This window comes from Ambystoma mexicanum, chromosome 6p (genome assembly GCF_040938575.1).
Source record: "Ambystoma mexicanum isolate Mex_15411 chromosome 6p, UKY_AmexF1_1, whole genome shotgun sequence".
Taxonomy (NCBI): domain Eukaryota; kingdom Metazoa; phylum Chordata; class Amphibia; order Caudata; family Ambystomatidae; genus Ambystoma; species Ambystoma mexicanum.
Window position 1 is genome coordinate 767,894,739 of NC_090935.1, and position 12,664 is coordinate 767,907,402.

At 45.9% G+C, this 12,664-nt stretch overlaps 1 protein-coding gene across 1 annotated transcript in view; it reads left to right on the forward strand.

Moving 5' to 3' along the window:
• The window catches only part of SLF1 (SMC5-SMC6 complex localization factor 1), a 1,342,282-nt gene that overhangs the window by 1,042,067 nt on the left and 287,551 nt on the right, over positions 1 to 12,664 (forward strand). The window contains exon 13 of the mRNA XM_069627641.1: positions 5,256 to 5,401. Within this exon, the coding sequence (XP_069483742.1) occupies positions 5,256 to 5,401 (146 nt within the window). The remainder of the gene's footprint in view (positions 1 to 5,255; positions 5,402 to 12,664) is intronic.

The window sequence follows — 12,664 nt, forward strand, 5'->3', positions numbered from 1 at the left end:
TCCCTCCCCCGTGCCCCCACCCTCCCCTCCATCTTGAGGCGTTCGTCCATGTCGCCCGGTTTCCTTCGGGGACGATCAACGAACCACCAAGGACTCTACCCCAGCCCCGGGTAGTGTAAGTGTTCGGGTAACCCATTTCTTTCTTTCAGTGTAGGTGTATCAAACCTTGGAACAAATGTGTGAGGCGTGGCCTTACATCCGAGGCCCCCCACCTCCGGCTGTGTCCTCAGACTCGGACCCCCTGTGCGTGTCCGTTAAACAAATCAGTTGACATTTTGAAAAACAAAAACCAGCCCTAGAACCTTGCGGGCCCAACTTGACGCCAACGTGGCGCACAGCCGTATTGCCTCCGTGCTCCGACCTTTCTGATCCGCTGGCATCTCCCCCATTGTCCTTAATCACCAGAGAGTCTCGTGCCCATGTGATGAGGTGATGATGTTGTCACTTTGGGTGGTCCTCAGCGGTCGACGATGGGTGCCTGGTTTTTTGGAACTTGCAAGCCCCCTTTACTTTGGCCTTGTCACTGAGCTGTCCCAATCGATCGGGGTCCCGCGGGGGGTTTCCTGGCCTCTCCTCCTTGCACGCCGGAATAACCAGCTCAGTCGCCCACCAAATCATCAGTGGCCCGTTGGATGTCCTCTTCCATCACCAGATGGTGTCTTTCCCCTGACCACTCGAATGCCAGATAAAAGGAATGTCCCCAGCGGTATCTAACCCCCTTTCCCTGTAGCCATCTAGTGAGGTTGCCACATTTCTTCCTCATTGTCAGGGTGAGGGCTGAGAGATATTGATAGATTGCCACCTTGGAGTCTCCATATTGTATGCTGCCAAGCTTCCTCGCTTTCTCCAGGATCTTGGCTTTGTCCTTGTAGTGGTGCAGCTGGGCCAGCACCGATCGTAGACCCCCGCCCCCACCTCCAGCGCGGTGCACCCTGTCGAGTTTGATCTCGTTGTCGACTTCTGCCCCCATGACAATTCTTATGATATCGTGTACCTTGCCTTACAGGTCCTGGGGGCTTTCCCCTTCCGATTCTACTAGGCCAAAAATGCCCAGGTTATTTCTCCTCTCCCTGTTTTCCAAGTCATCCACCTTGAACCGTAATTCCCCCTTGCGGCGTTGCACCTCTTGGAACCTGGCTTCCATTTGGGTTTCCAGGAGCGCCGTGGAGAGCTGGTTGTTTCCGACTCCCTCCACACGGTCCTCCAGGGTGGTGACTTTGGTTGTAAGGTCAGCCAGCTTGGCGCCCATGTCGGTCCGAATCCCACGAATCTCCTCCAGGATCATCTGGATATTGTTTTGGATGGTGCCCAGGTCGGGGGGTGGTGTGGGTGGACCCCCGGTAGCCATTTTGTCCTCGCCGGCCACAAATTGGTACTTGGAGAGGGCCTCCTTCCAGCTGATGTTACAGCTGGGTGTGACAACTGTCCACTGTATGACCTGAGGCCGCGGAGAGGCTCATGTTGGGGGGGGATGTGGTATCCGTGGGTGCTGGCTCTAGGGATGAACCGGGTTTGTTTGAAGCAGGCGGGCACCCTCGGGGTGGCAGTCTGTGGGTGCGCAGGCAGAGTTACTCTAGGACTTTGCTCCCCCCCCGGGGTTGGGGAGTCCACTAGGCAGCTGGCCGTGAAAGTTGGAGAAAAAGTGCCCACTGTGATGGGGTACGAAGGAGGTCCTCTATCTGGGTGGCGTTCCTCCCCCGCAACCAAGCTCGTGGGGGCTGGTTCAAGAGATCTTGGCCCAGGGGGCCCCTCACCTGAAGCGTGGATTCTCGTGTGCCCCCCAGTCAGTTGTGTTGAGGGCACGCTCCCGCGACGGCCCAGACTGGGGAGCTCCGGTGTGGAATCCAGTGGGGCCCCCACGACTTCCTGCTCCTATATCGTGCTGTGGTGTCTTCACGGCGAAGGGGGGCCCTGTCCGACTCCACCTGTGGGTGGATGGTGTGCTGGGATGCCTCGAGTCTTTCTGGTGTGGCGGGGGCCCGTATCTGGCGCTCCAAGTTCCTCCACTCCGCCAAGTTCCCGGGGCTGGGTACGGAGCTATCGGCTCAGACGGCCATTTTGCCTGCGCCCCTTGGTGGCCTCCGTACATCTTGTATTGACCTTGGGCAGCATCAGAAGGCACTCAGCAGCTCAGCAGTTGGACTTCGGTCTCCCAGCAGGCTCCTCTTGTGAAGGTTAGCACAGTGGGTTTCCATTGTCATAGCAGAGCCCTGACAATGCACATGACCGCTGTTGAGCCAGATGGAAATCCTTGCAACAAGGTACAGCTTGATCTAGGACTTGCAGAAGAAATGCAAAGATGCATGCTCCATTGACCGAAAACAGCTGATGAATCTTAAGCAGGATGAAAATGTCTTCCCTGTCGCCAATGCTTGTTCTTACTGCAGTCCTCCGGCGTACCTTGGTGGTCATCCACTTCAGATCTTTTTAGCTCGAGGGGTTGACTCCATTCCTTGGTCCAGCTCGTTCCCTTATATCAATAATTTGGGCTGGGGGCATCGCCATCCATCCAGTAAGGATGCTTTCAACATTCTACCTCAAAGTACCTCACAGTTTTCGGTACTTAATTTTATTGGACTATGGTTCATCATGTCTCCTCTTCCCTTCCCTCACATCTTGCCTCATGTTCTCCAAACGCATTCATCTATACACGTCCAACTCTTGGCACCAACAATTCTGTTGGCTGGCTTGGCAAAAGCCAGTTTCCCCTCATCTGAAACAGAATGGTTGCAACAAAAAAAAAAGAATCTGGTGAAAGCCTCCATAATTCAAGGATCCACTTGAGCACCTCAAGGGCATCACGCAACCACACACCAACTACATCTAGTACCAAATTCAAAACTAATGTGGGAGCCCCTCTACTGAGAACGAACATGGGTCAAATACCCTGTTCTATGGAATTTCTTCCACTCAGGAGGGTCTACAACCATGTTTTAGCTGACTGCACCCTTGACAGAGGAGAAATATCAATTTGCATATCAGTCTTTGTCCCACCCACAAGGGCAGTCCAGCACCAAAATGCTAGGCAATTCTCCTCCAAAAATACCATCAGCAACCCCAGACACTTGTTTCAGCCTTATTGGGCCTCCTCAGTGAGGTGAAGCTGAGCCTCTCTAAGGCACAGTGAGCATAAAAACCTGCATCCATACTACCACAACCATATCACCGCCCCTTTCATCCCAACTGTTTTTACCCTTACTGAAATCGTTTTTGGCCTAATTTCCCTTACCTAGTCCCCTTCTCCATCTTCCTTCTCCTATACCCAAAGACCACTACGGTGTGATGAGCGCAGTAGAAATATTATTTAGCATCACATTCAAACTTGGAGGTGGCTGTACACTAGAAGAAAGTCAGCCTCCCAGAATTTGCAAAGAAACAGCCATGCCCCTCGAGGAATGTGGATTGGGGGCAGGAAGCTCCCCTCCCACTGTGCTCAAGAGTAAAACACATGTCATAAAGAGGAGATTACTACTCCTGCACTGGTAGACACATGGGCTACCCAGTGCACCCAAAACAATATTGCAAAAGAGGCCCCTGGCAGTACACCAAATAGGATGGGGAGTGCTGCCATTGGAAAACAGGAGTACTGCAATAAAAGGGAGATGTCTCCCCTTACTGGAAATTCAAAAAGGGGATCCAGTGTCGCTGACTCTTACAGAGCCTAGCAGTCCTGCTGGGAGGCAAAAGAAAAAGAGGGAAAGATTTACAAAGAATAAACTAAGTAAGTTCATATTGGCCTATTTATGGCCTTTTTATTGGGTTTTTCATAATGTACATGTTTTTATATTGTTGTATACTCATTAAAATATGCCTTTTTTTGATACTTGAAACGATGTAGACATACATAAATTGAATAAAAGTGATCCTCATTCATTAAGTAGCTGAGGTCACAGCTGTTGTGTGGGGGAAGGTGGGAAGCTAGGTGTGAAAGTCCTTTCATTTTTATTCTTGCATTGCCTTGAGCCGAAGAGAAGTGTCCTATTGGTTAGGTTACCAGGTAGTCCGGATAAGCAATGGTATTGATTTGTCTACGGAGTTCCTCACAGGAATGTGAGTGCCTGTCCCCAAAGGGGGAGTATCTCCCAGTGATGCCCCGCTTGCCTCGACCCCTAGGGCGGGTGTTGCAGAGTGGGCTCATCTCCCTAGCTTCACAGCGGGGGGGGGTCCCCTTTGGGGAGAAGGGACAAATACCTATGATTCCTCAGAGTTTCCTGTGAAACAGTGTCTGGGAATTGGTTAGGGAGTGAGATTGGCTGGTCATAATAGTCTCCCCTGGACTTGGTGAGAGACTTGAGGGCTAAGCTGCATCTTGGATTTTAGATTTGATATGGTCTGAGTAAGGACCCATGTTTTTCTTTCTTACGGTTCGAAGCCCTTGGGACTTGTGGTAAGCATGGGGTAAGCCATTTTTCTTCTGCCGCTCTTCCTGTGGTCGTTGCACAAAGTGAGTGGTGTTTGCATTATTGCTCCTATGCAAACATGCTGTGCTCACGTGGGCTTGTGAGCCAAGTTGTATAATGATTTTTGAGAAAACCCGATTTACCGGCGGCTCTTTTGCTGGACAGCATTCTCCTTTACAAAATATACTGTTATTCCGTTGCTGCTTAGCGCCCTGGTTTCATAAAGGGATCTAGTCATTGTTATAGTCTGTATGAGTGAAGGGGATGTTTGCCTCTGGAAAACCAGGACTCTTGTTTGTGAATTGATTGGTAAATGTGCTTGGGCCAAGGTGCATGTTTTTTATGGGGCCAGTGTCCTGGTCAAGTCCTTTGGAACTGGTCCCTGTCCTATTGAGGGGACTAAATAAGGGTGACCCGGGGATGCGCCCCATACCGCCCAGGGCCCACCACCCACTATCCTGGGGAGGTTGTGCTCTCCTCTTCCACTTGTTATCCCATTGTAAGTCTCTATACTAAGTGAGGCATGGAACATTTTCACAGACATGGACTTAAAGGGGTTGAGTACTGGGGTAGGTGAAGAGGAAAGATGTAGGGCTATGGGAGGGGTATGGATTATCATGTGACCGTATCCTTTAATACTATAGACTTTTCCATTTTCTCTTGCTCATGGTTCCTCTACATTGCTAATGTAAAGGAGCATATGAAGATAGTACATTGACTTTCCTTATAGTACTAAGTCAGATCATTTTAAATTGGTGAAATGAATTCAGGCCCTCTTTCAGTTCAACTTTATTTTATATACCTCTGTCCTCTTTATGAACCTGTTTCATTCTGTCTAATTGATTTCCTTAATAGATTTTTCATCAGAAGAAATTGAAGGATTGATCTGTTCAATACCCTCTCCCTGGCTTCAGATGTTTGTCTCGGATGCTGTCTTTAGAACACTGTGTTTAAAGAACAACCTAAGCCTGTCTTCGGAACCACTCTCTCTTCGGAAATTGGTGAGCTAGATTCATAATCTGCATATCACTTCATTGACACATTACTTTGTTTTGACTGCTATGTGTTGGATTAAGAATAGCAAATAAAGTATTAATCCTAAAGTAAGTGACCTTAGAATTGTTTCGGTAGTATCTTTTCATGATCTTTGCTAATCCTTAGTTACAGCAGCCAGAGAGACCAGGCTGCATTGCAAGCAAGCAAGTTGAGGGCCTGGTGCTGTTAGAAGAGGACCTCTATCATACTGTGATCAGAGAGGGGGCTGTGGGTGGTATATAGAGGTGACCACCCAGTGGGCAGCCTCTCTTGCAGTTCGAAGGTTTGAGAGCGGGCTCAGATGTTTGGGGAGTTCACAGGCACTTGGTTCGCTAGAGTATGAAGTGATGGGTGCTTGGATTGCTGGGGTTATTGCTGGACTGCTGCTATGTTGGATATTGGTGTTTGGGTGGCTTTGGTGGGGAGGGGGTCCTGGTCCTCTCATTCGTTATACAACTTTCCCTTTCTGAATGGGGGTTGAGATCTGGGTTGTTCCCATTTCCTGTCCCCATACCCAGATCAATCAACGAGTCCTGGGGGCTCAAAACAGTGGGTTGCATGAATTCCTGGGTGTGCTGGATGCATACTGTTAGGGTCCTTACCCCATGTGCTGAATCCTGGTACACAGTTCAACCTCACGCCACCCCCACTTTAGCATTCCAACCTAGAGGATCGCCCAGCCTCGCAGCTGTACATGTTGGGAGGAACCTGAGGCATCCTCACTTCTTTTCACCCTGAATTTTTCCTCTCGGTGGCCAGGGGAAAGGCCATCGTTTTTGGATCCTGACCCTGGAGGTGGATTTGCGAGGGAGGATCACCTCAGTAGAAGAAACTTGGGGAGTGGGAGAACCCTTCATCCCACAAGCTTCGTAGGCTATTGTTAGCCCTTTCCCTGTCTTTCCCCTAAAACATTCCCCAAGAATGAACAGTACTCCACTGAGACAAGCAACATATTATCATTCTAATAATGTTCACACATATCGACCTCAATTGAGTACTGAGACGAGGAGGAGGAAAGCAAGAGTAAGGCAGGACTACCACTTCAGCAGTGAGCTGTCTAGTCCTTTTTGGTCCGAAGTCATCCGAAGTGCTGAGAAGTGTTGGCTGTTGGGCTGGATACTCTCTTCAGAGCCTCCTGTGGATTGCTGCTTGGAGTACTTGGCGTCCCCAAGAGGAAGTTCGTAGCAAGCCGCAACCTTGTTGCTGTATCCACATTCTATAACCACAGACTTTAAGTAATTGGATTTTCTGTTTATGTACTTTTCATTTTGACATTAACAAGACTGCAGGGTCTTACCATGGATCTTGTGCGTGTATATCAGTTCTACACACTAAAGGAAACTCTGTTTTCTGCCCACAGCTCCACCCCCTGTGCCTGAACCCGCCCACCGCCCACAGCCACTCACCACATAGCACCGGTGTGCACGCATCCCTGTGCGCGGCTCCGAAGTGCTGGGAAGTGTTGGCTGTTGGGCTGTTAGGGTGGAGGGTGGGGGTGCTTGCCAGCGGACAGTGTCACTAAATCAAAACCGGCAATTACTGTGTGAATTGTGTTATGCATATCAGGTGAGCCTTTCTAATCTTATACAAAAGTATAATTGGTAGTCGAACGAGATGAGTATGGCGTCATGTTTCCATAGCGGACGACTCACTGAGGTGTCGTCTATCAGTATCTCGAACATTGATGCTCTCGTGTGTCCTGGTAATTTAAAATATTCTGTCTCTAATGAGGCCATGTTCAATCCTAGCCTGAATGTCGCCGCAAACGACAACAAAGCTAGGGAGAAATCCGTTCCCGCTGCTATAACTATCGCTAATGCTGTGATGTTGTGACTGTAAATAAAGCATCAATGAACAATCTAGGTACACATAGTGTTCAGATCCGTGTTGGTAAACGCAAAGAGGAAATGCACGATGAGGGCATGAAAAAAGAAATAAATCTGTGTGGTGAGCTTTTGGATCAGGCAGGGACTACCCCGCCTGAGCTCCGCTCACAGAATTCATCGATGATAGGCAGCGGAATTGGGGATTGGGGTTGCTGCAATGGAGGAACTGAATAAATGCATCAGCCACTCCATAGGTGTGCGGACCCCCCTCGTGAATACTGCGGGGGTACAAAGGGCCACCTGGAACCATCTCCTGCAATATCATTTGGTAACACTCCACAATCTTTGCACTTCACCACCCCTGGGGCTAAGGAAGTCCATGGTGAAGGCAACAAAGCCGGGGCATTGATTTGGACTTGCATGGAGAGGAAGGGAACGAAAATGTATTGTCTGCATCTAATACTGCCAGTCCTTCCTCTTTCCCTCTTATTAGAATACTGGACTTACTTGATAAGGGTCACGATTTCACGCACCTAGAAATTTGTGAATTAAAATTAGCATCTAATGATATTCTAATGAAAGTAAATCGACTGGATTTATTATGGCAAGCGACTCCAGTTGCTATCCTGAATGTTCCGAGCCTCTAAACCAACATTTTTCAGGTCCGATATATGAAGTCAAGAAACTTGTGGATAAGTGCACTCAGCATTGTGATTTACCTGGATTTGAGTGTGTTTTGGAGGGAGTGCAAATTCACACTCTTTAATGTTGGGTTTGACTACATCTGCACATTGTCCCAAGTTTGAAGCCATGTTTGATGATATTAATGCCATCAAAAATGATATCAACGATATTAAGTTAAATCTTGTAGCCCTCAACGCTCCTAGGATGACCCCGCCTCCGCCACAAGAGGAAGCAATGCCGACAGTCCCTCCGCACTTACCAAAATAATTGAGCAGATGGAGAAGGAGGATGAGTCGGAAATAGCATCAAAAGATAATCGGGTTTCTTATCGAGACGCTCTAAAAGAATGCATCTTAAAGCTGTAAAAAGAGCAGAGAAACGTAGGAAGGAAAGCATTAACTTGACTAAGAGCAGGAACATCAAAGCCAATTACACGCAAAGTATAGAAACAGATCAGCATGTGAACCAATCTTTGGAAGCCGTGGATATTAAACCCGGCAAGCACAATGCTGAGGAGGTAACAATTGATGTTGAACAACTCTCTGAGGAGAGTCAGGCACTTCTGTTACCATCTAAAGTCTCTGTCGGATTGGACACCTCTGACCTGTCCACCAATGACACAAATTAGAAAGTGGAAGTGGTTAAGCGAACCCTTCCAGCAAATCTTGCCATTTAGACAAGGGACAAAGGTAAGGTGGTACAAGGAGCGATGAGCAAAGATCCTATCCCGTTGGCCACTATGGTGTCTGTTAAATCACAAAATAACATTATTAATTTCTTTCCTGTAGCTAGTAGGAAGCAAACCACAATGCCTGTAGCTAGTAGGAAGCAAACCACAATGCCCCTGACTGCTGGCATTAAATATGACCAGTAGCAAGGGGTTTTGATGAGGAGAGGCAATACGTTGTACTCGAATGTGGATCACACTGAAGTCAACGAATGCACTACTTATGCGGATGCATGTAATCCATCACATATGTTGCCTAAACCTAATAATGCAGTTTTGATTTCGTGATTGTAAGTGGGCCTGGGAAATTAACAGTTTGACCCATCCAAAACATGGCTTCTTGTAACATTTCGGTGCACCCTGGGCAAGCCAGTGCCTTAGAGGCTAAAGGCATGACATTGTTAAAATGCACAAGCCCTAAAGCATTTGAACCCTCTGGGAATATGAGGAGCCTTTTGCCAGACCAGTTACAATCTGATAGCAGCGCTTAGAGAGTGGATTTGGTTCCAATTCCAAATAGTAATCCATCTGCTGCATTGATGAACTCTCACGCAACTATAATAAACTCTCTGAAATCAGCTTTGGAGTGCGGTGTGTTAAAGGCAGAAACTTTAGTCAAGGAACTAGATCTAAATGAGGGGACAAGCGTGTGTGCCTGCATTGGACCGGGTGGTTAGCTTACTTGAATCTAACCGAGATTATGGCACGGTATGGGGGGGGGGGTGGCTGAACCAGATAATAAGTATGTATCTAAAGTAGACAACTGTTTCGCAAGGGGTTGGTGAGTCCCAATGGGATTATGATGGTATGTCTGCTACACACATCCACCCCTTTGCTCAACCACTGTCAGTCAATAAGATCAGCCGTAAGCCTTTGGAAAACATAACTAGTAATACCAAAGGAACGGAGGAAGTAGCAAAGGTTCACAACATCATTGGTTTAGAGGGTGATCCGGACATTTTGCTGGAAGCGAGAATTAATCGTAGATAATTAATGGATTTGATTACTCACATCCCCTCCCTTTGAATACTCACCAGTATGGACTTTGAGAGAATCTCCTTAGCTCGAGAAAATAATTATAGAGTGATCTGTTATTTGTCAAATTTCAATGTTTTGAAATATATCTGGGGTTTCAGAGCTGATTTGCTGGAGTTGGGGTTCAGACTGCAAACCTTTCACAATGAATTGACGGCCAACGAGTATCTTGCCGTACCATGTCCACAGCCTAAGAGGGAAGAGGAACACCTGCATGGAGGTTCTGGTGGTAATACCGATGAGAAATTGTGTATATCCCAAATGCTTTCAATAGCTGCAGGAAAGAATGAGTTGGCGTGGGTTTTACCGCTGCTAAAATCAATGATGACTATCAAAATAGATAAGCCATCGAATTAGCAAGTAAAATTAAACATGGGTTGGCCATTATTTCATGGAACTCATGTGGCCACTTCAACCTTCACAGATGGATGGCAGCTCTTCCCTGTAAGCACAATCTTAACATTACTTTCCTTCAAGAAACAATGAGCATTAGGGAATTAGTGTTGGAGGGATTTAATACCTACTGTATTAAGGCAACTAGAGGTAAAGAGGGCCGCCCGATGGGAGGGCTGGCAATTGCTATTAACAACCACATTAAATGTAATTCAAGATATATGTACATGTCTGAAAACAGACTGGCACTCAAATTAGACGTCTATGAAAAATCGCAGGACCCCATATTGCTTATAACATTATATTGGAATCCATTGAAAGTATTGCTTGATGATATGTTTGATAACTTGATCACTGCCATGAGACCATATTAATTCAAAATTTTAATTATAAAATCATTATTGGCAGCAATTTCAATTCAATGTGTTTGGCTAGCAATGTGAATCCTGAATGTGATCATTCACAGGGTATGCTTAGGTCAAGGCGAAGAGGACTCAAGTGGGAATCGTATCTTGAATATTGGGAGATTACCTTTGTCAGTTGTTTGGACCCGGGTCCCAATTCTGTTTGGAATCGCGGACGCGCATCCTCTATGATTGATGTTTTTCGCAATATCGAACTCGTTATTTTGTTGAACCAGTAATCATTCATTCAATTACCCAGGGGGACCATGCTCCTATTCAATTAGTAATGGGAATGACTTATGTTTGTCTTAAGGTCAATGAATTATTGCCTCTGACTGAAATTGCTCATCCTAATATCTTTCTTAGATGGAATCCTATGCTCTCCCGCAAGATAACAGAAAGGGTGCGGATAGAACTTAGTAGTATTCCTGAGAGGATATTGCATTCAAGGTCTTGCTGCTATCTGAGGGAAAATATAGTAGGTGATATAATCTCCCATGTTATTAGATCTGTTCAGGCCAAATATAAACCTAAATGTATGGTAACCTCGCACCATTTTGATAGAGATGTAAAATTGCTTAAATGTAACAAAAATAAGGAACTTTGCGCTCTTAAATTGGGAACAGTGACCCAGCAGCAGTATTTTTACCTGAAAAAGCATATTTTCCAACAATACAAGAACAGACTTAAACGTCTGCGAATCACTAAGTTAAATAAAACAAACTGTGACCTTATTAGATCCATTTGTAAGCATGATTCAAAGTCGATATGGTCAGTCATACGTAATCCAAATGCAGTTTACGGTGGATATATGGATAATGTTATCCCTGCCGAGGTATGGGTAACATTTTTATTTGTGAAATTCAGTTTGCCTCCTCGCTTTACAGATATCTGATACCATCATGCGACAAATGTGGACTGGGAATGTTTCCCTTGTACCAAACAAGATATTTTATGGTAAATTAAAAAGCTCTCTCATTCCAAAGCTCCGGGTCCTGATGGAATCCTGTCGTGCGTATACAAAACGGACCCAACCTTATTGGTTGATATTCTCAAAGACAAATTTTATATAATCTTAGTCGGGGAATATCCCAGAGAAGTGGGGAACCTCTATAATTATACCTGTTTTTAAAAAAGGCAATCATAATGACCCGAACAATTACCGTCCAATTTCATCAATAGACACTCTTGCAAAAATATTTGCGGTTTTAGTTTTACATGACTTGGACAAATTCCAAGTAGGATTTAGGAGAGAGATGGGTACAGCACTGAATGCTACCGTAATGTTTCACATTTTGGCAGGTACCAAAAAGAAGAGAGCCTATCCTATCTATGTAGCTAGCATAGATATGTTCTCGGCTTTCAATACTGTTGTGAGGGACCTGTTATGGATACAAATGTCAGATGTAGGAATTCCAGCGGCGCTGATTTATTGGATTGCTATGCTTTATAATTGCACTGCTTATAAAGTCAGAATCACCAAGGAGGGTGCTACAACAGAATGAATTAGAACGCACATGTGCTTGAAACTAGGCTGCAATTTAGCTGCATGCATTTTAACTTGTATTTATGCGACTTGGAGAAACTATGGCAAGGTATGGAAATGAATCCTGTGCAAATGGGAATGTTGCGGATGCATTGGCTAGCATTCGCTGCTGATCTCATTTTATTGGATTCTACCCCGGCGGGACTCCAAGCAAAGCTCCATGCATTTGAGATATATGCCCATGCTTTGAATTTATCTCCCAATGTCACAAAAACAAGTATGATTGTATTTAATGCAGGTAGGAAGTTGAAGGTTTATAAATGGAAGCTGGGGGCGTGCCGTAATTCAACAACAGTCAGAGATTACTTATCTAGGATATTATTTGAGTTCCAACTCCTCAGTTAAGTTATGGAACGCTAGGCTTACTGAAAAAGTACACCCTCTGCAAGTCATTTAAAGCTGATTTTTGCTAAATGCTGCAATTTTTCATTGAACCCTCTGTGTGACTTTTTAATAATGAAAGTCCAGGCGGTGATAATCTACACTTTAGATATGTGTTTATTCGATTTGGATTCCTTACAGGGATGCCCAATAATAAGGGCTTTGCACCTAGCACTTTCGATTCCGAACTGTGTAATTCGTCATGAATTAGGACTAATCTCGCTTTCATGTAG